The sequence below is a fragment of the Myotis myotis genome, unplaced genomic scaffold (genome assembly GCF_014108235.1).
Source record: "Myotis myotis isolate mMyoMyo1 unplaced genomic scaffold, mMyoMyo1.p scaffold_m19_p_19, whole genome shotgun sequence".
Classification (NCBI taxonomy): domain Eukaryota; kingdom Metazoa; phylum Chordata; class Mammalia; order Chiroptera; family Vespertilionidae; genus Myotis; species Myotis myotis.
The window spans coordinates 14176493-14202065 of NW_023416323.1; the positions used below are offsets into that span (position 1 = coordinate 14176493).

Sequence of the window (25573 nt, forward strand, 5' to 3'; positions counted from 1 at the left end):
CACAGAGCTACCCTTCAGGGTCTGGAGATACAGTTCAGCTGGGCGCCCCTTTTCTTGAGGCTGGAGGGGTCCTGCCTGGCCCTGAGAAGTCTTGGTGGCAGAGATTTGGGAGGCCAGTGACCTGAGGATCAGGCTCAGGCCCTGAAAAGGAGCGGCGGAGGGCACCAGCTTCCCCCCTCCCTCGTGTGGCAGGCGGGCTCCCTGTGCTGGTGACTGGCCTTGGGGACCTCATTATGTAGGCCGACTGTGTCACTGGTCAAAGTGACCCTCTGTATAGGCCCCAGCTGCGCCCCGTTCCAATCCACGGCCCAGGCAGGGGCGGGCCCACCACACATCAGGGCCCCACGTCCATAAACTACTCCCTTCCTGGGCACCCTGCCCTCCGCCTGTTTACCTGTGTCAGCTGCAGAGATGTCCAGGCAGATAAGAGCCTGGTCTCCTGCCCTGGGAGGCGGGGCCTCTCCATGGAGATCCCGCCCTGTGGAATGTGGGCCCCACCCCTGCCCTGGAATCCGGCTGAGGCAGGGCAGCCAGTGCCTACCCTTCAGGGGAACGGAGCACATAACACATTTCTGCTCTCCCAACAATGGGCAGCGTCGTGGTCATCACTGGGACCACCACCGGCAGTCGGCAGTCGGGCGGGTCCTAGGAGAGGATCTCGGGCTGCGGAGCAGGGAAGGGGGCTCCCGGCAGTGCTGGGGAGGGCGTCTGAGCAGCCTCGAGGAGTATGGAGTGCCCTCCTATTCACCTGAGCAGAGTGCCGCCTGCCTGCCATGGGGGGATGGGAGACGCCTCTACTGTGGACACTTTGGGGTTGGGAGGCCTGTAAACAGCGAGGCCTGTAAACAGTTAGCGAGGCCTGTAAACAGTTAGTGAGCCCTGTAAACAGTTAGCGAGGCTTATAAACAGTTAGAAGGCTGCCTGTGCCCCCAAGGAGCAGCTCACATCAGCACATGTCACCCCAGCCTGGGCTCCCTCAGGCAAGGCAGCACTGGTTGAGAACGAGGGCTCAGGTGTTCAAGTCCCCTTTGCTCCACCTGCTGCACCTCTGGGAGCCCTTTCCTCACAGCCTCAGCCTGCTCATCCGTGAAATGGACACAGTAATATTGGCCCAGGCTTGTGTGGGAGTCTCATAGGTGATGCCTGCGGAGTTGTTGCTGGTGAGCTGTCAGGACCCCCAGGACTTGGTTTAGCCCCCTTCCCCCTTTTGGGGCCTCTTGGCACCTGTGCTGCGAAGGGTTGGCCTCATGATGTCTACTTGGCCCCTGGGCAGGTGGTCATCCCTCCTATCACCCATGCTGTCTCTTTGTCCCTTGCACTGACACCTGTCTGCAGCTGCCCCGCCCCTCCCGACAGCCTGGGCTGAGTGTGGCTGGGAAAGGCATGCTCTCCATACCTGCGGGATTGAACTGAGGACTGTGAGGGGCACCTGTGGCTGCCTCATTCCTCTTTTGGGGTTCCTCTGTGGCCCCCCAGGTCCTGGGCGCTCAGCAAGGCTTCACAGAGCTGGTGCAGGGAGGGCACCCGGCCATCCTCACCCTGTCCTGCCTGGGTCAGGTGAGCCATAAAACCAAGTGTCCCCGACACCATGCTCATTAACCCGGACACCGTGCCAGTTAAACCCGAGCCGTGGCGCCCAGGCCTCGTGGCCCGGCTCCAAGTAGGTAACACAGTGTCCCTTGGCTGCCAAGGCCCCTCCCCCCTTCCTCTGCCCTGCCCCTCCCCCCAGTGTCGGCTCCTTGGTCCTTCTCCTCTGTTGACTTTAGAAAGACCCCTTTTCTGCCATGACATGAAAGTCTTCTCTCCTGTGAGACAAAAGGGATTTCTGTGAGCGTCTGAGTGTTTAGAGCTTTGTGACTGAAGTGATGCCTGTGCTATGCGCTGAGGGTGCGCTAGACACTTGCCTGGCTTCTCTCGCTCTCCTTGTCCTGTGGAGCTGGGCTGGGAGGGTGGTGGGGATGTCCCCGTGACTGTCCATCCTGCTGTGGGAGTGCAGCCCCCAAGGATACCAGCGTGTGGCCAGCGCTGGAGTTACCAAGGGGACGAATGTGGGCTTGGGCGGGGAAGTGTTGCAAAGTGGGTCACGGAGGGTGATTTGAAGGGCGATGGCTGAAGTGCCAGGTGTTTCAGGAAGACTGGTAGGCTTTGCTCGGGCTGTGGGCAGGGTGGGTGAGGAGGGTCTGTGCTGGCCAGGCCCCCTCAGCTCCCCTTCCCACCCTCCATAGTCTGTGTGCCCTTCAAGGGTCCCTGCGTGCCTGGAGCTCTGAGATGCCAGGCCTCACTGCCCATGCTGACCCCAACCAGTTCTTGTCCCTAAGGGTAAGGGACGCTTGACTGCCCTGGGGCCTCAGGCCAACCTTGCCAGCTTTGCTCTTCCAGAAAGGTGGGGTTGGCCTATGCCCTGGGTCAGGTCTTGGCCTGGGTCTGGGTTCAGGTTCTGCACCCTGCCTCGGAGGCATGGCAAGTGTGACCGCCTGGGTACTGTGGCCACCACTGTGGGAATATAAGGCCCAGCTGCCTGGGCAGCTCCAGTGGAGAACAGGGCACAGCCAGGCACTGCCCAGTGCCCCCTCTGCCACATCTGTCTACCCTCTCCTTCCTCTCCCTGCCCCGTCTGCCTGCTGGCAGAAGCTAGCAGGGAAGTGCCTATGGGTTTGTCCTTCAAGCCAGATCAGACAGAGGGAGCACTCAGGAGATGCAGCAGGCTGGGGGAGGGGCTGGTAGCAGGACCCCGGTCCCCAGCAGCTGCCCTGGCCTGACAGCTGTCACCTGGGGACTCGAGGCCTCCCAGCCCTGGGCCCTGCTTCGCCTCCGAGGAGCCTCGCCCAGCGGGTGGCAGAAGGCAGGCCTGCAAGGTGCCTGCCTGGTCAGGAACGCTCAGGTCCCACCCGCTGTTGCCATGACCCTGTGCAGACACAGGTGACTCATGTCCTTCCCAGCCCCTGGCCCCTTCTCTGAAAGGAGCGCCAGGGCTGTGTGACCCAACCCCCTTTGGTGGTATGTTTCCTCCAGTCTCCTCCCCCCCTTCCCCCACATCCCTCCCCCCACCCCCCGTCCACTTGGTGATGGCCACACTAACGCATGAGCATGTTCTTGTAAAAATGGAAACCTCACAAACAGGGTCAAGGGTCCCTCTGCACAGGTGAACACTGACGTCAGTTTGGTGTTGATCTTTCTGGGCCTTTTTATATGTCTGCATACACAAATGCTGTTTGTTTTCATTTTAGTCTTACACGGGAAGCATCGTAGTGTGCGCAGATGGGTGGCTGTGGCTTGGGTGGCCAGCAGTGTCTTAGAGCTGGGTCCAGTTAGTTCTCCCTGCTACATACCAGGCACTGTCAGCTACAGCCCGAGGGGCGAGAGCTATGATCCCTCCCACTTAACAGCTGCAGGAACTGCGGCACAGAGAGTCCTCATCTCCCGCAGAGCCAGGTGGGACCGCCAGATCACAGGCTCTAGGCCCATTTCACAGATGGGGAAACTGAGGCCCAGAGGAAGGCAGTGATGTTTCCTGGTTCCTGGCACGGGCTGTGTGCCACTGAGCCACCTCCTTACAGACTTTCCTCCAGATTAATTAGCCCTTGGCCATCAGCCCTTCTCAATTCGACCCAGAAGGCCAGCCCAGGCCCTTGGGCCTCACCCCAGCAGGAGCGCAGTGGGAAAAGGAGGAAGTGGCCGCGTGACAGGCAGCAGCCCTTGCACTCCTCCCTCTGCCCTCCTTGACTCCCTTTCCTCCATGTGCTCAGCCCTGGCTGCCTCTGGGAGGGCCTGGTCCCCTAGCTGAGTGGGCGGGTGGGCAGCTGTGCCCTGGTCCTGGTTTCCTGCATCGGGCCTGCTGGCTGCGTCCCTGCTCACCAGCTACTGCCTTAGACCTGCTAGTGCTGGACCAACCCTCCCTACCTGCCTGTGGGCCAGTTTGGCAGCCCCTGCACCCTGGCCTGGGGACGACCCTTATCCTGGTGCCTTCTGTACTTGGGGCACCTAGGTCCATGCCATTTCCAGGGGAGTGTCAGCCACTCCCTGGGACTCCTTTAGTTTCCTCACCTGCAAAGTAGAGGTAGCAACAGCGCTCCGCAGGTGCATGGGGATACTGACGGTGATGGCCATGGTGTGTTTGCGCCCGCAACCCCGGTCCCGGCCCACCGCCTCTCCCTGGGACATCCGCAGCTCCAGCATCTCTCCTATGGTAGAGCCACTGTCCCGCCTGTGGGTGCAGGCAGTGTGGCGGCGTGCTCAGGCTGCTGGTCTGTTTCCTGAGGCCGTCCTGCAAATGTTGCTAAAATGTCAGAGCATCGCTGCTAAGACACTGAGCAGCCACGTGTGAGGTGCTTGCCCATCGCCACCATAGCCCCCTATGCTGCGTGGTTGCCCCCACTTTACAGATAGGAAACAGAGGTTGGGAGCAGGCAGCCCTCCCCTGAGGCATAGGCCAGACTCTGGGGGACTGTCGCTGGAGCTGCATGTGACCTGGGGGTCTCGGATGTCAGACATCCCCTTGGCAGGCCCCCTTCTCCCTTCAGGCCGTGGCCATGGTGTCCAGCCCTCCGAATGGCATGTCCTGGCTGAGTGGTCCCGGATATTTGTGACTTTCACTAGCCCACCCCACCTTCCTATCCCCACCTGTCATCAGCTGAGACCAGGGGACCATCGCCCCCTCTCCAGGCCCCAGTTTCCTCATCTATAGGAGAGGATCTGCCGTGCTGGGTGAGGGTTTGAGAGGGGTTAAGCTTGTGCTGGTGGGGGTAAGGGAGTCCTTTCCTGCCCAGCATGGCTTTCTCTCTCCTCCCATTTCTATCCTATTGTTCCTGGCTCAGGAAAAGGCATATTTTCCCCATGAGGTCACCATCCTGGCCACTGGCAGCTCCTGAAGGGGAGGTAGGAGCTGTCTGGGCAGGGCAGGCCCTGTCCCCCTTATCTGATGTCACTGGTCCCCACCTCCTCCCCAGCTGAGTTCTTCTTTCTCTGTTAGAGTCTGGGGCTGACGGAAACCTCCTCCAGCCTCCCCTTAGTCTTAGCCTGACTTCAAGGTCGAAAGCAATGCCACCTCCTCCAGGCAGCCTACTCTGATGTCCTGGCCTCCTCAGCACGCAATCACATTGAAGCCACCATGTTCATGGCTCTTAGAACAGCAACCTGTCAATGGACAGACACAGTGTGGCCTGCGAGCCCTTCACGTGGAGCTAGAATTCGGGACCTAAAGCCTGGCTGCACCACCCACCAGAGAGGCCCTTCCTCCGAGAACCTGTTTCTTCATCTGAACAATAGGGAGTGTGAGAGTTGGCAAGGTTCTGCTATTGAGGCCAGTTTGTCTCTGCTCCCATGCTGGCCTGAGGTCACACTTGCTTTGCTGGCCTCTCTCCCTGTCCCAGTCCCTATGACTGGGGGAGGGTGACAGGATGGGACATAAGTCAGCCCCTACTCTTAGCCACTGTCCCCCCCAGCTCCCCCAGCCTACTCTGCTGGGGCTGGGAGCCAGCGCCCAGCTTCTTCAGCTCTTGTCCAGTAGGCCAGTGTCTGGGGCTGTCTGGGCGCCACCCACCTGCCCAGTGCTGGCTTCCTGGCTAGGCTTATGGCAAAAGATGGAGTCAGGAAGACCAGCCAGGGCCGGCCCATCTCACAGCCTATTTCTGGGGGAGCTGGGCTTGGGCAGGCTGCGCTCCGAGACATCCCGGGGCCTCTAGGAGGGCTGGAGGCCCAGTTTCCTCATCTGTGTGGGTGGAGACGCTCACCTCAGGCACGCATTGCCTCCCTCTGTCTAACTGTCTGATGTGCCCCTGGAGCTTTGGCAGTGTCTTCCAAGGGGCAGGTCAGCTGTGTGGTGAATGAATGAATGAGTGAAAGAATGAATGACTCTGTGGGGGGCATTGTTACCCACTCCAGGGCAGGCCCAATGCTAGGCCCATGTGGAGCCCTCCCAGGGTGGGAGCAGCAGCCCATGCACCCTGCATGGGGCTGACGTGCAGTCTGTTCCAAAGTGCTTCTTACATACTCCCCTCTGGCCCTGCTCCCTCAGATTCTTCGTCTCTCATTTCCCAATTTTGGCAAACAGCTTCTCAGAGATTCTTTTCTTCCTGTTCAGCCTGAGACGGGGGGAGAGGATGGAGAGGCCTGGTCGCAGCTCCACTGGCAGCAGCAGTCGGGCTCGGGCCAGCCCCTGCCCCCCAGGCTCTGGTTTCTGAAATCCTTCAAGGATTTTCAGGGGCTATTTGTTTATTTTGGTAAAATACACATAACATAAAACTTACGATCTTAACCATTTTCAAATGTACGTTCAGTGGCATTAGGTAAGCTCTCAGGCCCTAGCTGGTTTTGCTCAATGGATAGAGTGTCGGCCTGTGGAAAGAAGGGTCCCGGGTTCGATTCCTGTCAAAGGCACATGCCCAAGTTGTGGGCTCAATCCCCATGGGGAGCATGCAGGAGGCAGCCAATCAGTGATTTCCTCTCATCATTGATGTTTCTACCTCTCTCTCCATCTATCTTCCTCTCTGAAATCAGTTACTGTATATATATATGCATGCTAGAGGCCTAATGCACAAAATTCATGCAAGGGTCTCGGGCCTCGCAGCCCTGGCTTAGTCTGGAAGGTTGTCTGGAATTTCATCCAGAAGATCGTTTGGCCGTCTGATCTAATTAGCATATTATGCTTTTATCATTATAGATACACACACACACACACACACACACACACATATTTAAGTATGCTCTCAGTAGTGCACCACCACCACCACCACCACCACCATCCATCCACAGGACTTTGTCGTCAGCCTAAACTGGAACTCTGCACCAGTTAAACACTAACTGCATTCCCCCTGCCCAGCCTTGGGCTCTCTTACAGAGCCCGGAGCCTGCAGATTTGTGTCAGTGAGGACCTGTCCCTCCTCCTCAGAGCTGTCCCCCTGCCTCCAGAAGCTTCCCTGGTGCCTACTTCACATCAGATCCCCTGTCAAGGGCTTTTGATGCCATCCTTGGTGCATGTATTCTTGCTCAGTGTCTGGCGTCCCTGGCAGATCAGAACATGAGTGCCCGAGGGCAGGGACCTGCAGAATAGGTTCTCAGGAGAGAGTTACTCTGACAGAAAGGTGGGTGGGTGGATGAAAGACTGGGTGAACGGCTGGATGGATGGATGGATATCACCTGGCTGGAGAGGCTCTCGCCAGGCAGGTACAGAGGGGTGGGGTGCCAGCTCTCGGGGACAGGCCTGGGGCTGGCACTGGGGTGGGGAAAGAGGCAGTGCTCCGGGGCCTGAAGAGTGCAGCTCTGGAAAACACACAGGGACCTTAGAAGCCTTTTCCATAAGTGCATTTCCCTTCTGCCTCTTGGGCCAGATCAGATTGATTTTTTAAAAATGAAAATTGAAAAACTTTAGATTTAGAGCTGAGCTGATCACTATAGCTAGTGTGTGTAATGGAAGGAGGAGGCATCTTAACTTTGGGGACAGCTCCCCAGGGCCTGGGAGCATGCTGCAGTGTCCAGAAAGGGAGGCCGGTCACCCGGAGCTTGTGACCATAGCGCTGACCATGTGGTTCTGGGTTTCCGTGTTGCTGGGTGATAGAAGGGGCTTAGTCAGGGGGTAGGTAGGAGGGAACTAAGCCATGCATCTCAGCCCTGCCCTTGGCCCCTCACATCTGTGATTCAGTTTAACCCTCCTGACGATGCTTTGGGCAGGTAGTTTTAACCCCATCGTACAGATGCCGGACAGGCCTGAAGAGCGCAAGCTGCCCACAGGGGCCGAGAGCTTGGGGGTGAGAGTCTTGATCACCCGCAATTCCTGGGGGCAGGGAGGTCGCCCAGCTACCCTGCTGCACTTTATTAAATAGAGTGTCCAACAGGGTGAGACTCAGGAAAGTGCCCACAGGGCGGAGAGGCATGTTGGATTAATAAGAGGAAAGGCAGGAGTGAGCTAATGACACAGAGACGGTGGGAGCCAGACCAAGCGCTCCGTGCTGGGCAGTTCACGCATGTGACGTGCCATGTGCTGTGGAAGGCACAGCCACAGAGACTAGTCCAGAGACTGGGGCGAGTCCACATGGCTTTGCACAAGTGAAAGCTCAGGGAGCTGGACCCCAAAAGCCAAATATGCTGTATGTTCATTAAAAGTATAAAAATTTTTGCCCTGGCTGGTGTGGCCCAGTGGATAGAGCGTCGGCCTACAGACTCAAGGGTCCCAGGTTCGATTCCGGTCAAGGGCATGTACCTGGGTTGCGGGCACATCCCCAGTGGGGGGTGTGCAGGAGGCAGCTGATCTATGTTTCTCTCTCATCGATGTTTCTAACTATTTCTCTCCCTTCCTCTCTGTGAAAAATCAATAAAATATATATATTTTTAAAAAGTATAAAAATTTTTAAAGGAGAAAAAGCAAACTAGGAGATCAGTCACCACCTGTGTCTGCCCACAGGAGGATGGATAGGGCTTTGTGGTGTGTGCCTGAGACACACAGACACGATGAGGACCACAGGTTTCCGCAGGGACAATCCCCAACATGTAACGGTGGCGAGCAGACTGCTAGAAGGGCCGAGCGGCAGCATGCATGCACCGAGTGACGGAAAGCGTCCCGTGTTGTCTGGGACACAGTGTGGCAGTGGACGTGCACTAAGGAACAGGTGGCATGTTGTCTGGGACAGTGTGACAGCACATGAGTCCCAAGGGACAGGTGACATCGTGATGAACAGGGTGGCCGGTGCATGCAGGGCATGAGCAGCCTCATAGGAATGACGAGCATGGTTGGGGGGGGCAGTGTTCTGGAAGGCAGTGTTCTGGGGGGTGAAGTTTGGGGGATGACGTTCAGGAGGCTTTGTCGGGGGACAGTGTGAGGGCATGGGGCTGGCCGTTCCCCTGCGGGCAGCCCTGCTAACCATGTGTCTCCCTCTGCAGCCTGCCTGCTCCGCTCCAACGCGCTCTCGCTGGTCTACCTGCTGTTCCTGCTGCTACTGCCCTGGTTCCCGGGCCCCTCCCGGCACAGCATCCGAGGTAAGGGCCAGGCAGTGGCTCCTGCCTGGAGGGGGAGGCTCGGGGCTCAGAGCTCTCTGTCCATGTGCGCTCAGCCCAGGCACCCGAGGGAGGGAGGTGTTGGGTCCTCCTCAGAAACCCTGGGCAGCAAAGAACTTTGTGGTTTAACAGCTGTGGGTAACGCCTGAGTGGTCCCAGGTCTCATTTTCATCATCGGCCCCTGCTAACTTCAGAATCTCTTTTCTGACCGTGTGTTACAGGGGCTTGCTGAAGGTAATGGAGGATCACTGGGTGGAGTCCCCTGACCCTGAGGCTCAGGTCCAGGGCTGTGGGCCGGCCAGTCTTCCCGCCGCTCGTTCTCCCATCCCCTACCCTGTCCCAGCATCATCCAGGCATCCCCTAACTCAGCGAGGCTCCGGCCCTAAAGTCCAGCAAGCACATTGGCTCTGCCTGCCCCCAGTCATAGGCAGGCTCCATCCGTGTCCACCCAGCACTCCAGGGCCTCAGTGCCCCTCTGAACACCTCATAGTCCGGGCATCACGGCACCGCTGGTGGGTAGCTCAGGTCCTGAGCTCTGGAGGGTGGGCACTGTCTCAGTCTTCTGTGCCCGCCACACAGACAGATGTGGGAAAATCCATCAGGGAGCTGTGCCCACTGGAGGGGTGAGACAGTGCGGCCCATAGCAGGGACCCATCCAAGAGGGGCTGGGAGCAGACAGGCTGTTGTCCCATCTCAGCACCCGTGTCAGAGGGGAGGGGTGAGTGCGGGCCTCCTGCTTCTTGTCCCTCCCCTCCTCTCTCCATCCTCCAGGCGGCAATGGCTGCTCGGTTGTCACTCCATCACCCTGACTCCGACCCTCCTGCCCCTCTCCCAGGGTTAGTCCCTGTGATTGCCCTGGGCCCACCCAGGGACCCATGATCAGCCTGTTTTACGGTCAGTTGCCTGGCAATCTGATTCCCCTTCACTGTGTAAGGAAACTCTCCCACGGGGTCCAGGCACTGTGCTAGGATGTCCCAAGAGGAAGCATTCTGCCTCCCAGAGGGGACAGGTCCCCCTCCCTGGCCTGTCACACTGCCTCTAACCGCCCCATCAGGCTGCCTCCTTGCTGGGTTGTTTGCAGAGGGCTCTGGTTGGTCTTAGAACACAGGGTTAGTTCAGGTGTGGGAAGGGGAGGGGCCCAGCACAGGCACAGGCTGGGAGCTGCTGGGGACAAAGCCAGACCCCTCCCAGGCTGACTCAGCAGTCTGCCCCAGACTCCCAGCTCAGGCCAGCTGGCCCCCCTTCCCTCCCCTTCCCTTCTCTTCCCTCCTGTCTCCTTCCCTTCTCTTCCCTCCCCTCCCCTTCCCTTCTCTTCCCTCCCCTCCCTAGGGGAGGGTCTGCTGGGCAGAGTCTGCCACCCATGCCATTCTCTTTTCTCTGTGGAGCCAGTTCTGTTTGTTCCCAAGCCCTCAGCTCAAAGCTGCTTGTCCTGTAAATATTTCAGTAAATATTTCATGCCCTTATGTGACAGGAAACACACTCCTGGGATCTGCAGCAGAGGGAGCGCATGTTCCCGCCAGGGCTGAGGCAGGAGCAGTCCAGATTGGGGAGGGCTAGGCGCTGGGAGACCTCCCTCCTGGCCTCTGTCAGGCCATCTATGGGCCTTAGAGGCCCATCAGAGACAGGGAGACTGTGGGCTTTTCTGGGCGGGAAAGAGGAAGGTGGGAGGCCTGCCCATGCCTGAGCGCCTGGCCCCGGGTTCCTGAGTTGTATGGCCTGGCCTTGGCGCTGGCACCTGGATGAGGTCTGAAGCTGCCCGGCCCATAGGCGCTGATCCCTGGCCCCATCCCCACAGGGGCATGGGCCTGACCACAGGGAGCCAGGGTGGAGCTCCATCCCCACAGGGGCATGGGCCTGACCACAGGGAGCCAGGGTGGAGCTCCGGTGCAGGAAGGGGAGGATCCCAGAGGTGTCGCCCGTTTCCTCAGGAAGTTCCAATTCCTTCATTGGCCACTAGGGGCTGCCAAGCAGGGGCAGGGCTGGTGGGCGCGGGCCATGTGCCATGGAGGTCACCGCAGGGCGAGGTACAACAGAAGCTTAGGGAGACCGAGGGTCAGCTCCCTGTGACCAGATTAATATGTAGGGACTCAGGGAGCCCATTCCTGCCTTAGGACAAGACCCCTCATGCTGCCCTGCCCCGTGGGCCCCAGGGCTTTGCCCTGACTCAGGTGCTGTGTGAAGGGCGAGGGCCTGGCAGGCAGGCAGGGCCCTTTCTGGGCCATGTCGCAGAGCAGCGCACCTGAGGATCCCTAACGTCTGTTGGATGATGGGATGAGGGGCCCCATGTGTAATTCCCATCATCCTGCCCAGCTCTCAGAGAGCAGATGACGGCCCCCAGCCTCGTTGTTCAGACTTTGGTTTGCCCTGCCCTGTCTCCATTCTGCCCCGCCTCTCTGGACCCTCCTGGATGAGATGGGACCTTGGACAACTGGAAGATGCCCCTTCCCTTGGCTTCTCAATGCACTTCCTGGAACACCCCTGTGCCACCCCGAGGGGTCCCCACGCATACCCCACCCACCATGCTTGGCTCTTGCCCACATTGTGTGTGGGGGGCGGGAGGGGAGTCTCATCACAGCCCCGGAGCTTGGCCCTGGGCTGGCACCACATCTGCAAGGGACTGGGCTGCCCCAAAGAGGGCAGTGTGAGCCGGGCCTGTGGACGGCAGTTCAGAGGGAGCACGAGGGTGGAAGGCCGGGGGTCCATGAACTGCGGCTGGATGGGCAGTGGGAGTCAGGACCCTGCTGAGGACCCTCTGGAGCCTTTGCAGACTGAGCAGCCACCATCAGCCAATTTTGGGGGGGCTCCCTGTCTAGGTCGGACAGATGCTCCTTTACAAGCCCCTCTCTGGGAGGAGCTCCCCGCCCCCCCATCCGGGGCCACATCCCCCAGCCCCTCCTCCTGTTTCTCTGGAGCTTCCTGCCTGAGCGTAAAGCCCTAAGTGGGAGCTCCAGCCCCTGCAGGATGGGCATTTTTTGTGCCCAACCACCCTCTTGCCAGGCACAAAGGTGGGGGCACCTGCCTTTCAAGGGCAGGGCCTTGTCCTTCTATGGCAAGTGAGTGACAGAAGGTCCCCAGGGGAGAGGGCAGGCAGCACCTCCCAGCGGCTGTAACAGATGAGCCTCCTCCCGACTTCCCCAGCTCCCTTCTCCGCCTGCTAATGGCAGCCATTCCTGATACTCAGGGCTGAACCTTGGAGTCTACATGGATCCGTTTTCAACATCTGTAATGGGATGGGCCCCGGCTGCACCCCTCTTCCCTCCTGAGCAGATGCAGGAATCCCTCACCTGCCTGACCCCCTGCTTACCCAGGGCCAGAGCTGCCCTGTGGGTTGGCTCATCCCTGCTGCCCGCCATCCACATGTGAATTCCCAGGCCCAGGGGACTCGCCGCTCCCAGCTCAGTTGGGCTTGGGCAGGTGGGAGAGCAGCCCAGCTTTGGTAGGCGGTGTGTTGAGTGCCAGGCAGGCGGCCAGGCAGTTCCAAGACCCTGCAGCCAACTGAGAAATGAACCGGGAAGGGGAGGGCAAGACGGTGGGAAGTGCTGACATCTGCTGTGCCTGCCAGGAGATGCCCTGGGTGCGGGATAGGAAGGCTGTCAGGCGCGAGCCAGGTGGGCGGTCATCTCACTCTCCTGCTGACGGGCCTGAGGCCTGGTGCTTCCCTCCCTGACCTCGGGCCTTGGCGTGCACCAGGAACCCATCAGTCTTGAAAGCACCGCAAGGTCAGCCTCAGGTCTTCATGGCTTGGGAGCAGGGTGAGTCCATGGAATGGACAGGGTGGCCCTGGGCAGGCGCCTTCCCACCATGTCACCATTGGGACTTCCCAGCCCTGCAGGAGAAGAAGCAGGCAGGTGAGGCAGGCAGAGGGGAGGCTGAGGAGTGGCGGGGAAGCTCTGCTCCTCACCCTGTGGCTCCTGCGGGTTCCTGGTAGGGAGGAACCCTGCACAACGCCCCACTGGCAGCTCAGTCCTCCTGCAGGGAGGCCTGTGGCCTTTCCCTCCTCTTGGCCTGAGGCTGTGAGCAGAGGGGCCCAGCCAGGGCCCAGGGCCAGACGCTCCCATTCATTTTCCATTTCTCCTTCCTGCCAGTGGGTGGTTTCTTCCACCAGCTCCACCCTGCTCTCCTTGCTCACCGCTGCCTGCTACAGGTCAGAGGCTGTAATCCAAGGGTCTGAATGTCAGGGCTGGGAGGGACCTCGAAATGAGTGAGGCAAAGAAGCTGTCTAGGTCCTGCCTGGTGCCTCTCTGGGCTGCCCAAAGGCGCCCCGTGCCCTCTCTGAGCCCAGCTTCCCTTGGTAAAGTCAGGCAAGACAGTGGGTGAATGATGATGGACTCGTCCTTCACCATGTGCGCCCACATGTCACTCCAGAAGTGCCACCTGCTGGGCCAGCCCTGGGGGAGGGGAGATGGGGAGCTCTGAGTCTATTCAACAAATAGTGATTGTGCTGAAAGATAGTGAGCAAAAGGGACAGGGGCCCTCTGCTTGCCAGCCTCTGGGCAGGAGAAAAAGAGCTGGTTTAATGGTGACTCCAACTGTCCCCCTGCAGCTGACAGAGGGGCAGCTGCTCTGCAAGTTGTCGTTAGCAAAGCAGCCCGCCAGCAGGGGTGAGGGCCTGGGGGCTCCTGCCTAAAGGCCAGGGGCTGGCACAGCTGGTGTCCTGAACCCCAGATTCAGAGCTCAGAGTGCGACAGTGAGAACCGAGTGGAGGTCTGTGGTGCTGGCCTCTGCACAGAGTGGGCTGCCCAGCCCCTTCCTGCAGCCAAGACCTCCCCGCCCAAAGGACTCAGCCCTGGTTGTGTTTGCCCGGCCCGCAGGTGAGGAAGGGAGAGGGCACCTGTTGAGGCTGCTCCTACCTGCGCTCACAGGGTCCTGGGCCCAGCTCTGCCTTGGCTTCCCCACCACAAGGGCCACCCGGGTGCCTGGCTGTGATTTATGTCCTGCCGAGATGGCCCAAGTGAAGTGCCCAGTAATGACCGACCGTGGGGCTGGGCTGGAGTCCGGCTCTTGGGCAGCCCTGGTCTCCTCAGGGCCCTCCCACAGGTGGGCCCCGGGATGGTGACGTAAGGCCTGTGAGGCGCTCAGCCCTGCCTGGCCCAGCAGGCACCCGCACGCGGCAGCCTCTTTCCTTTCTGCAGTGACTCGTTCCACACACACATTGGGAGCGTTTAGCTGCATGACAGCCCCCGAGGGGGAGGCTGTCCCCGCTCTTCCTGAAGAGCCAGGCTCCCAGCCCCGCCCCCCTCCACCCATCAACCCTGGTGTCTGTTTTCAGTCCACGCGGGGGGGGGGGGGGGGGGGGGGGTGGAGTCGCGCCCTGTGGCCAAGGCGAAGCAATGACACACGTGTTTGCCGGACACGTGAACAAACCACCCCCCGACATTTGATGGACAGGGAAACACCCCCTAAGTGTGGGGCCTTTCCTTTCAGTGCTGGCTCCTGCCCCCAACTGTCCCACAGCCCCGGGCAGCAGGCGGGCTGCTATGCTGTGCCCTTGTTCCCTGCTTTGTGACTGGGAAGTCCCGTCACCTCGTTTGTGTCCATAAATTGGGATTCATGATAGTGCCCAACCATGGGGCCCTTGTGAGTGGTCAGTGAGATGGTACAGAGCACTGTATGAGAGCAGCTGCCGACGGCCCCCCGAGACCCCATGGCACGGTCGGGGTGTGTCCAGGGCTGGCTGACGGGGCCTGGGCTCAGGGCTGGCCTCACCGCTCTCTCTGCCCGCAGGTCACACCGGCCGCCTCCTCCGAGCACTGCTGGTCCTCAGCCTCCTCTTCCTGGCAGCCCACCTTACCTTCCAGATATGCCTGCACACTGTGCCTGGCCTGGACCAGTTTCTGGGGTCGAACTGTGAGTTACTGAGAGGGCGGGGAGGGGGGGCCTGGAGCAGCAGGCCCGGGGCAGAGCTAGTGGCTAACTGGAGCTGGAGGGGAGAGAGAGCCACCGCAGCCCTGCAGGCACCTCAGGTCTCCTTGGGAGCTTGGCTGCCCTGCCTCACCCAGGCTTTGCCTCATAAGGGCCATCCGGGTGCCTGTCTGATTTCTGTCCAGCCGAGATGGCCCGAATAAAGCGCCCCAGTAATGGCCGACCGTGGGGCTGGGCTGGAGTCCGGCTCTGGGGGCAGCCCTGGTCTCCTCAGGGCCTCCCCTCTGTCAGCATCTTCTTCCCCTGCCGGGGTTGGAGACTCACTGCCTGTGCCCTTTCACCCACGGCCGGTATCGCCAGCTGGCCCCCAGCCCTCCAGCTCCATTGGCGTCGACACCCCAGCCTTCAGGCGAGGGAGCCCTAGGCTCCCAGTCCTTCCTCCTGGCTGGGGTCTCACCTCCAGGTCCCACATGGCAGGCCGGGCATCGCACCGACTTCCCATTCATTCTGTGATGAATGTGCCCCGCCTGCACGTTAGAAACTGGAGGGAAGTCAGGTGCCTTGTGCTGGTCCTGGTCCTGGTGGCTCTGAGACCAGGCCTCCCCATTCCAGCCCCCAAGGAGCAGCCAGCTCTGCTGATGGGTTCAAGAGCCTGGCCCAGCCGCCCAGCCACTGGGGCCCTGCCGGGCAGAACTGAAGTCCTTTGCTCCACCTGGCTTTCCGGCTGGGCCTCAGTTTCCCTCTCAGTAAAGACTGTTTTTGAGCATCCCTGGTACCAGCCACAGGGGCCCTGGAGACCAGGCATTCCGTGCCTCTGGGGCTCCCAGGGCCTCCTGGCCACAGGAGGGCGTGTTCAGAGCCCACCCACCTGACCCGGTTCCCCTGTGCCTTTCTCCGCAGGCAGCCACTGGGAGAACCTCTCCCGACTTGTCGGGGTCACGAGGTAAGACCCCCTCTGCCTCCATCTGGGATTTCCAGGCCCAGGGGGAGGGCCCCCACCCTCCCCGCTGGCACCCGCCCTCCTGGGCTGACCAATGGACTCCTGCCCTTTACAGGCTGGACCTGAAGGACATCCCCAATGCCGTGCGGCTGGTGGCCCCCGACCTGGGCATCCTGGTGGTCTCTGCTGTGTGCCTTGGCCTCTGTCAGCGCCTCACACGGGAAGCCCGGCGGAGCCAGCCCTGCCAGGAGCCGGTGAGCTGTGGCGGGCAGAATGCGCATGTGGGGGGAGGGGCGTTCTAGAGCTGGGATCCGGACAGTTGAGGATTACTTATCTCTTTATTTCTATTTTAACAAATGTGGAATTTTATTTGTAAGAGTGAATATGTGCAAGTTATGAAAAGACGGGATACCAGAGGGGAGAGGATGTGTGTCTCATGGGAGAGGGGCACTAGCGATGTGGCATGGTCCTGGCAGGGCCCCTCTTGGAGGACCCTGTGGGGCACCCAGACAGTGTCCGTGCCCTTAGGGACCATCCTGGAGGAGATTCTTTGGGTCCACAGGGCAGGAGGGAGTCAGCAGTGCTGGAGGAAGGTCTGCGCCAACCATCAGGGAGACCTAGGGACTGACAGACAGATGGACTGATGGACACAGGGGTGGATGTTTGAGAAGCCACATCCATAGCAGCGTCCGTGGGCTTGTGGGCCAGGTGGGGGCTGCGTAGGCTCAGGCCGGCAAGGCCCTAAGCCAGACACTGTCCTTAGAGGGCTTTGCACTAGGTTAGGGGGTCTTGCTTGGGCAGGGTATGATGCTGGGGTCCCTGTCTGGGCCCTCCCTCCAGTAGGGCCTGGTCTGAGGGCTGGGTGGGATCTGTGACTGTGCAGGGGTCCCGGCATAAGAACCTCCTGGGGGCCACAGGCTCTCCACCCCCCCATCCCCAGCATCCCTTTGTTCAGTAGCTAGGGCTCATGGGGCATGAGGGCCTCGACCTACAGAAGAGTGGAGGGGAGCCAGCAGGTCAGGGCGAGTCAGCCTGCAGCTCACCCAGCCTGTTGTCCCACCCGCTGCTGCCCCATGCATGGGGCAAGGCCGGCACCAACGTTTTGGAGGGACCTGGAGATTGAGTGGCTTTTTCAGGCCTTTGTGGGGGGTTGAGCCAGGGCTGGGACTTCCCTCCTCCCTGCTCTTGGGGCCCCCTCCCAGCAGAGTTGGCCCTCACCTTCCCCACAGGAGCACGTGGGCACAGTGTGCGCATGGGCCAGGGCTGCCTCTGGTTTCCTCATTAGTGGATCCACAGCTTTGCCGGGAAGGGGCTGGATTATTCCAGAAATCTGTGGATGGGCAGGAGGGGTCAGCCCCTTACTCCATGCTGCCCGTCGGGGCTGGGCTCTGGTCTGCTGGGCAACCAGGAAATGTCACCTTCATCCAAGTGTCCTCAGTGGCATAGAGCTGTGCCATCCTGCCAACCCAGGGGCTACGGGTATAGGCAGACCTCAAAGCAAAGCCAGGTTTAAAGCCCAGAGCTAGGAGCAGCCCACGCACACACACGGTGTACGCAGTCTGGACGTGCATGTGTCCTGATTGTCATACCCGTGTGCGTGCATGCTCTGAGGGGGGAGATGGGCCTTGGTGGGAGGTGAGGAGACGTGTCTGCCCTGCATCCCGGGATGGCCTGTGGGAGCTGAGTCGGGTGGGAGCCAGGCCTGGCCAGGCTGGACACCACACGCAGCCCCCAGCACCTGTCTTTCTCCCAGCTGCCGCCTCTGTTTTTTCCACTCCCAGATATGCTCATTTTCACAGACCTTCTCAGAAGCTTTCCCAGGGCCTGGGCCAGGCTGTGGGCGGGTGAGCTCAGGCCTGGCTGCCCCACCTTCTAGCAGCCATCTTTCCCTTCCAGGCTATCTGGGGCCTCCAACTTCTGCTTTCTGGTGTCTGGAGGGAACCCCAGTTACAAGTTCCAACTCAGAGGCCTGCTCTGGTACCCAGGGTTCTAAATAGCCTGTAGCCTATTCTCCTGGCTTGCCCCTCCCCTCCTTTCAGGCACAACCCACACCTCCCTGGGGCCTCCTCACCCCACCCCCCAGGCTCTGTGAAGACAGGACCTGTCTGGTTCATCTCTCCTGTCTGGTCCCCACCCACATTTGATGGGCAGGGAAACACTCAGGTTAGGTGACTTGCCCAAGGCTGCGCGTATGAGACCCAGGAGCTGGGATGTGACCGGGTCGCCTGCTGCCAGAGCCTGTGCTCTCAGCCCAGATGCCTAGTGCTGCCTCAGTGGCTGGGAAAGGCACAGGTAGGGCGTGCATTTTGCAGATGAGGACCTGGGGCAGGGCCTGGGCGTCGACGCAGAGCCCATGCTCTTCCTGCCTCGTCCTGGCTCTCCCTGATGTCCAGGAAACAGCTCCGTTTCAGGAAAACTGGAGCTAGGGTCACAGGAAGCAGGCCCTGTTGGATCTCTGGCCCCACCATGGGCAGGGGAGGCCTGGAAGGGTCATCCTGTGTCTTCCTGGGCAGCTGGCTTCCAGAAGAGCTGTTGGGGGCCCCAGGAGACCCTTGCACCTGGCCACACCCCTGGGGTCCATCTCTCGTTCTCTAGAGGCCCCTGGGCAGTGGAGAGGGATCAGGATGCAAACGGCTACGTAATTTGGGGTCTCCTCTGAGCCGCTGCTTCTTTACTTATAGGAAAGTGCTGGTTCAGCCCCTGGAACCAAGTGTAGCCGTGGAAGGTTCTCTGTAACTGGGCAGTGAAGTGCACATGTGCACATACTGGTTTCCTTTTTCCAAAAACCCTGCTTCCTGTGGCCGAGATCGAGGCTTCCTGGAACAGCTGTTTCCTGAACATCAGGGAGAGCCAGGACGAGGCAGGAAGGCATGGGCTCCGCGCAGGCCTCTCAGGAGCCAACTGAGCAGGGCCAGGGGCTTCGCAGATTCATGCAGAAATCTGTGGCAACTTAGATGGGAGACAAAGAAGAGGCCCTTGAGTGATTCTAGAATAGTCCACGGTCAGCCCGCACGGTCAGTCATCGTGTGTGCCAGGGCTTGGCAGGAGCGTGTTTTGGGGTTGGGCTGGCTGCCTCCAGGAAGGCCTGCAGGGCTGTGAACTTGGGTGAGGCAGCGGGAAGGCGGTGAGTGGGCTTTGGGCAAGAAGGGCAGCACAAGTCCACACTCAGGTTGGCAGCCCCTTGGCGCTAGTGGCTTGAGTGCCATGCCCCTGACCTCCATCACTCTCTGTGACCGTGGCAGGAAGACGATGACAGGGAAGTGGACACCGGCTCCCCGGTGGGGCTGCAGGGAGCCCCTGTGCTGGCCCCCACGCGGAAGTCGAGGCTGGCTGCCCGGTTCCGGATCACAGCTCACTGGCTGCTGGTGGCTGCTGGGCGGACTCTGGCCCTCGTGCTGCTCGCGCTGGCAGGTACCCACTGGGTAGGGAGCGGGGATCCCAGCACCGAACGTCACACCAGGAGGGGTTTTCACACCTGCCGAGTTCCCTGCTGACCAGTGAGACAGAGGTCACCCTGCCCTGGCCAAGCATGACCCTGCATGCCTCTGCCCGGTTCTGCAGGCATTGCCCACCCCTCGGCCTTCTCCAGCGTCTACTTCCTGTTCTTCTTGGGCATCTGCACCTGGTGGGCCTGTCACTTTCCCATCAGCTCCCTGGGCTTCAGCACACTCTGCGTCATTGTGGGCTGCTTTGGCGCCGGTCATCTCATCTGCCTCTACTGCTACCAGATGCCCTTCGCCCAGGACATGCTCCCACCTGCTGGCATCTGGGCCAGGTGAGGGCTCATCTGAACAGGTTCTGCTCTGCCCCCTCATCCCTGCCCTCCTCCCGTCCAGAGGTCAGTGCCATGTCTTTTCTCGGCAGGGTTTTCGGTCTTAAGGACTTTGTGGCCCACACGAACTGCTCCAGTTCCAACTCACTGGCCCTCAACACCAGCCACGACTGGCCCGTGTACGTGAGCCCCGGGATCCTGCTGCTCCTGTACTACACTGTGACCTCACTCCTGAAGCTCCGCACACACCACCCCCCCGGCCAGGTGGGCGCCCAGGGCCAGCGCTCCCCTGTCTCACTCCTCTGGACACCCCATCCCCCGTCAGGCCATGGCTCTCGGGCAGGGTGGGGGACTGAGCTCTGCTCTGGTCTCTGCAGAAAAAGGTGGCGGCTGAGGGTGTCGAGGAGCGGGAGGTGGAGCTGACTGAGGTGGACCACTGGCCCCAGGACAAGGCCAGGGGTGCAGCCACCAAGGAGGAGGGTGCTACCCAGGTAAGGAGGCTGGTCTGAGTGATGGGGGTGAGCCCACCTGCCCGTGGGCTTGGCTCACTAGGTCTTGGCTTGCCTCTTCAGCACACGATGCCTGACCCTGAGGCTGACAACTGCATCGTGCATGACCTGAGTAGCCACAGCCCGGTCCAGCAGCGCCCCTGTGAGTAGACACACCGTGGCAGCCTAGAAATATCACCTTCTGTGGGCACACTGCTGCTGCCCCCTGGTGGCCACTGGGTTGTCTCGCATGTTGGCCTCTCCAGCTGTGCTTGTCAGGAGTCATGCTGCTGACCTTCCCGGGCACCTACCTCCCAGTTTCTGGAGAACTGGACTGCTCCGCCCTGGGCCGGCCCAGAGGCCCAGGGTGGCTGTCTGTCATCTGGGCAGATGGCGGCTGGATAGGACTGGGTAATTTTCTGGGTGTTCTTTCTGCCCGAAGCCTTGATTTCCGTTTTGTGACTTGCCCCTGCACAAAGCAGGAGCTGAATCACTGGCCTCAAAGCTGGCGCCTGAGGACTTGCATAGCCACCGAGGTGGGAGGGGTTCCGGCCATCTTGTCCCTCGTTCTCTTCAGAGCCTTGGACATGGCAGCCTGGAGAGGGCCAGGACGCCCGGTCACATGGCAGTGGGGGCAGTGCCAGATAGGAGCCTGCCTTTTCTGCCCCCGGAGCCTCCTCCCGCTGGGCTGCTGCTCCCACACCCCAGCCACATTACAGGGCAAAGTCAAGTGTGGGTGAGGGGTCTGGCCTGTTGGTGTCAGAGCTTCCCAGGTAACCCTGGCACCACCCTCTAGTGCACCCCAGGCTGGCTGAGCCAAGAGAGACATCTCCACTGCATGGCCTGGGCCACCTCATCATGGACCAGAGCTACGTGTGTGCCCTCATCGCCATGATGGTAAGGAGCAGCCAGGCTGGTGGGCCCTTCCCGGGGGTTCCTTCGCACGTATGCGAGGTGGATGGTGGCCCATGTTTCACAGCCTGATACGTCCTCACCAGAAATGAAGGCAGCTGTGTCCTGCCGGCCAAGAGTCACCCTGGCTAGCCCACAGCTGCGTATGTGAGTGTGTGTGTGTGTGTGTGTGTGTGTGTGTGTGTGTGTGTGTGTGGCCATGTGTGAACATGTGTTCATGTGTATGTCTGAGAGCATGTATGTATGTGAACATGTGTGTATATGAATTGCGAGTGTGTGTGTGAAGTTATTTGTGCATGTATGTGCATCTATATGAATGTGTGTGTGATCATGTGTGGTGTGGGGGTGGCGTGTGTCCTGTGCCACTGTGCTCCAGGCCGATGGGCATGTTTGCCTTTCTGTCTGAGCCTCCCTGGGGCCCTGCCCCCTCGGCATCCTGGGGGAGCAGGTTGGGACAGGGCCAGGTGGACTGTGCAGCCATGCCCACCGGCCCCTGCCACCAGGTGTGGAGCATCACCTACCACAGCTGGCTGACCTTCGTGCTGCTGCTCTGGGCCTGCCTCATCTGGACTGTGCGCAGCCGCCACCAGATGGCCATGCTCTGCTCGCCCTTCATCCTGCTCTACGGGCTGGCGCTGTGCAGCCTGCGCTATGTGTGGGCCATGGACCTGCGCTCGGAGCTGCCCAGCACCCTGGGCCCCGTTAGCCTGCGCCAGCTGGGGCTGGAGCACACGCGCTACCCCTGCCTGGACCTCGGTGCCATGGTGAGTGCCCTCACCGGTGAGCATGTGCTGGTGCCTTGGGTGTCTGCGTGAGGACCCAAGACAGTGCCATCCTGTTTGTGGGCCAGCTCCCCGTGGAGTGGGAGCTCAGGAGGGCAGGCCCTTGTTGAGTGGTCACCACGGGGTCCCTGTTGGCCAGCCCAGAGTAGTTGCTGGAGTGCATGAGTGATGACCTTGTGTTTTAGGGGGCACTGTCCGGTATCCCTAGCATAGGTTCTGTTAGTGTCACGTGCTGCCCCTGGGCCTCAGGGGGTCATATCTCACTGTGTGAGATGTTTGAGCCTGTGTGCAATATGTGTATGCAGGTGTGCATGCAAACATATGAACTTCTACATACATAAGTGTGAACATATGCAGACATATGAGCCTAGTGTGCACATGTGTTCATTTGTGCATGAACTTGTGTGCAGGTGTGTAAGCAACAGGATGAGCTTGTTCCTACAGGAACAAGGGGCCGGGCTGGCCGCCTCCCTGCTGGGGTCCCCCCTGCCCACATCTTTTTGGGCTGGGCCCTGGCTCTGGGAGGGGTGCTAGGCTGCCCACCCCTCAGTGACACTGCCCTCCCCATCGCAGTTGCTGTATACCCTGACCTTCTGGCTCCTGCTGCGCCAATTTGTCACGGAAAAGCTGCTGAGGAGGAAGAAGACGCCCTCCGCGCTGATGGAGGTCACTGTGGCGGACACAGGTGAGTGGGCGGGGCAGTTGGGCCAGCCCCCTCCCGCCCGATCCTGAAGTCACACCCGGGTCCCCTGGCTTGGCCCCCAGAGCCCACGCGGACCCGGACGCTGCTCCGGAGCCTGGGGGAGCTGGTCACCGGCATCTATGTCAAGTACTGGATCTACGTGTGCGCCGGCATGTTCATCGTGGTCAGCTTCGCAGGCCGTCTCGTCGTCTACAAGATCGTCTACATGTTCCTCTTCCTGCTCTGCCTCACCCTCTTCCAGGTACCGGGGGCGGGCAGGCGGGACCCTCAAGCAGACCGGCCTCCCTGCAGGCGCCTCACACACCTCGTCCTGCAGGTCTACTACAGCCTGTGGAGGAAGCTGCTCAAGGTGTTCTGGTGGCTGGTGGTGGCCTACACCATGCTGGTGCTCATCGCTGTCTACACCTTCCAGTTCCAGGACTTCCCCATGTACTGGCGCAACCTGACAGGCTTCACTGACGAGCAGTGAGTCACCAGTGGGTGGGCAGGCGGGCAAGGTCTGGGCTTGGGCCCCTCATCTCCTCTGCGTCGGGGACTGCAGGGCCCGGGCGGTGCTGACGGTGCTCCCTGCACAGGCTGGGGGACCTGGGCCTGGAGCAGTTCAGCGTGTCCGAGCTCTTCTCCAGCATCCTCATCCCTGGCTTCTTCCTGCTCGCCTGCATCCTGCAGCTGCACTACTTCCACCGGCCCTTCATGCAGCTCACCGACCTGGAGCACATCCCCCTGCCCGGCGCCTGCCGCCCCCGCTGGGCTAACAGGTGCGCCCGTCCCTGCCTCTGAGGAGTGCAGGCTCTGGTCTTGGCTGGTGGGGGGTGGGCAGTGGGGGCACAGGGGTTTGCAGAGTGTCTCCACCTTGAACCTGCACAGAGAAGGGCCTCGTCGGGGCGGGGAAGGTGGCTGGTGGGATTCGGGTGGGGGACCCAGAGCCGTGGGAAGGCCTTGGCCATCGTCTTCAAATGCCGAGGGGCCTCAGGTAGGAGATGTTTTCTCTGACCCAGCGGGGTCTCCACAGTGGAAAGTCAGCTGGGCCGCATGCTCTGACCTAACGGTTGCAGCACAAATAGCACAGGTCACCCAGCAGAGGCAGGAGGGGGCACTGTTAGCCCAGGAGGGCAGGAGCACTGGGAGGAAGTGACACTTCCGGGGCCTGTCCTAGGCAGGACGCAGTGAGCGGGACCCCATTGTTGCAGCAGGACGAGGAGGAGGAAGCCCCCAGGGACCAGGGGTTGGGCACTGCTGGCTCCAACCAGGCCACGCAGGTCCCGGAAGGTAAGTCAGAAGGGAGTACAGCCCCTGAGATGAGTGTAGGGTGCCAAGGAGCCGGGTCACCGGGTGGGTCCCCTATGAGCCCCAGGGGAGTCCTGTCTACCCAGGACAGAACAGCCCCAGGTCCAGAGTGCCTGTTCCCTTCTCAACACCTGCCCCCCCACCCCCTCGCCACAGTCACAGCCAACAAATGGGGCCTGGTGGCCGAGCGGCTGCTGGACTTGTCCGCCAGCTTCTCAAACGTCCTCACCCGCGTGCAGCTGTTTGTGCGACGCCTGCTGGAGCTGCACATCTTTAAGCTGGTGGCCCTGTACACCGTCTGGGTGGCCCTAAAGGAGGTGAGAGGACACACACCTACCTCCCTTGTCTGCAGTGGGCCCCTCAGGGCACCTCCTGGGCCTCCCCGGATCCCGGGCCGCAGGAGGGAGGGCCCGCCTGCCTGGCTCAGCCCCCCTGCCTGGCTGTCGCACAGGTGTCAGTGATGAACCTCCTGCTGGTGGTGCTCTGGGCCTTCGCCCTGCCCTACCCCCGCTTCCGGCCCATGGCCTCCTGTCTGTCCACCGTGTGGACCTGCATCATCATCGTGTGCAAGATGCTCTACCAGCTCAAGGTCGTCAGCCCCCATAAGTACTCCAACAACTGCACTGAGGTGTGCCACGTGGGGCTGCAGGAACGGCTCCTTTAGTGCAGGGTGTGAGGGACGGATGCAGAGGGCCGTCCTTGGGGCCAGGAGCTGCCCAGAGGAAGTGTCCTTCGACCTGGTCTATGGGGGACCCACTCCCCATGCCAGGGTGTCTGGGCTAGAGAAGCGTCCTGACTCGGCTAACTCCCTGCTGAAATACAGGTCGCGGGTGAGGTGGTGCCGGGGCCAGATGTCTCCTCAAGCGCAGGGGAGCCCCAGCCAGACCGGGGAGGGGGAGGCCACTCAGGGGAGCCCCTGCTCAGAGCTTCTCTTTACTTCCCCCGCGACCCCTGCTGAAGCCTCCCCATCTCTAGTCACCCTGTCCCCTTCTCCATTAAGGTGGTCTCAAGGCTGACAGCACCACCGTATCCCTGGCTGGGGGCAGCTGTGGCCTGGCCCAGACCTGTTCTGGAGCTGTTGTTGGGACGGGGACTCAAGGCAGGGCTGGGTCAGCGTCCAGTGACCAGCGGGGGGCAGGTGCTGACACTGCCCCCGTCTCCCAGCCCCTCCCCAATAGCACCAACCTGCAGAAGACGGAGATCAACCAGTCCTTGCTGTACCGGGGGCCCATCGACCCGGCCAACTGGTTTGGGGTGCGGAAGGGCTTCCCAAACCTGGGCTACATCCAGGTGAGAGCAGGGCCAAGGCGGCGGGCGGGGTGGGACCGAGGAGACTGGGGCATTCGGGGGTTGGAGGCAGGACTGGAGGGCCTCACTGTCCCCCTCCCCAGAACCACCTGCAGATCCTGCTGCTGCTGGTGTTCGAGGCCATTGTGTACCGGCGCCAGGAGCACCACCGCCGGCAGCACCAGCTGGCCCCGCTGCCCGCCCAGGCCGTCTGCATCGAAGGCACCCGCCAGCAGCTGGACCGGGACCTGCTTAGCTGTGTCAAGTACTTCATCAACTTCTTTTTCTACAAATTTGGGCTGGAGGTGAGTCGCCCCTCACCATCAGAGGTCTGTGCCGCCCTCGGGGGAGGGGCCTTGGTTGAGCATCTGCCGTGTACAGGTGCACAGGGGCCGCCTGGGGGCACAGGAGGTGGACCACCAAGAGTGCTGTGTTCTCCCGGGCAAGGCTGGCCTGTGGGGTGAGGACAGGGGGGCCAGGACTCGGGCTGGAGACTGGGTCAGAGTCTCAGCTTTGCCACAGAGCCTCCTAGCCTCAGTCTCCCCCCGGCACGGG

The 25573-nt window shown here is 60.9% G+C and overlaps 1 protein-coding gene across 5 annotated transcripts in view; it reads left to right on the plus strand.

Moving 5' to 3' along the window:
* PIEZO1 (piezo type mechanosensitive ion channel component 1) overlaps window positions 1–25573 on the plus strand; it is a 59862-nt gene that overhangs the window by 21296 nt on the left and 12993 nt on the right. For 4 of the 5 annotated variants that reach the window (XM_036346259.1, XM_036346262.1, XM_036346261.1 and 1 more), the window contains exons 2-21: window positions 8872–8967; window positions 14710–14832; window positions 15748–15790; window positions 15903–16041; window positions 19030–19198; window positions 19349–19562; window positions 19652–19823; window positions 19937–20050; window positions 20132–20210; window positions 20844–20944; window positions 21463–21723; window positions 22315–22426; window positions 22507–22685; window positions 22761–22909; window positions 23020–23202; window positions 23601–23713; window positions 23888–24048; window positions 24183–24359; window positions 24896–25021; window positions 25123–25323. In XM_036346259.1, coding sequence (XP_036202152.1) covers window positions 8872–8967; window positions 14710–14832; window positions 15748–15790; window positions 15903–16041; window positions 19030–19198; window positions 19349–19562; window positions 19652–19823; window positions 19937–20050; window positions 20132–20210; window positions 20844–20944; window positions 21463–21723; window positions 22315–22426; window positions 22507–22685; window positions 22761–22909; window positions 23020–23202; window positions 23601–23713; window positions 23888–24048; window positions 24183–24359; window positions 24896–25021; window positions 25123–25323 — 2912 coding nt within the window. The remainder of the gene's footprint in view (window positions 1–8871; window positions 8968–14709; window positions 14833–15747; window positions 15791–15902; window positions 16042–19029; window positions 19199–19348; window positions 19563–19651; window positions 19824–19936; window positions 20051–20131; window positions 20211–20843; window positions 20945–21462; window positions 21724–22314; window positions 22427–22506; window positions 22686–22760; window positions 22910–23019; window positions 23203–23600; window positions 23714–23887; window positions 24049–24182; window positions 24360–24895; window positions 25022–25122; window positions 25324–25573) is intronic. The other variant, XM_036346263.1, reaches the window with a different exon arrangement.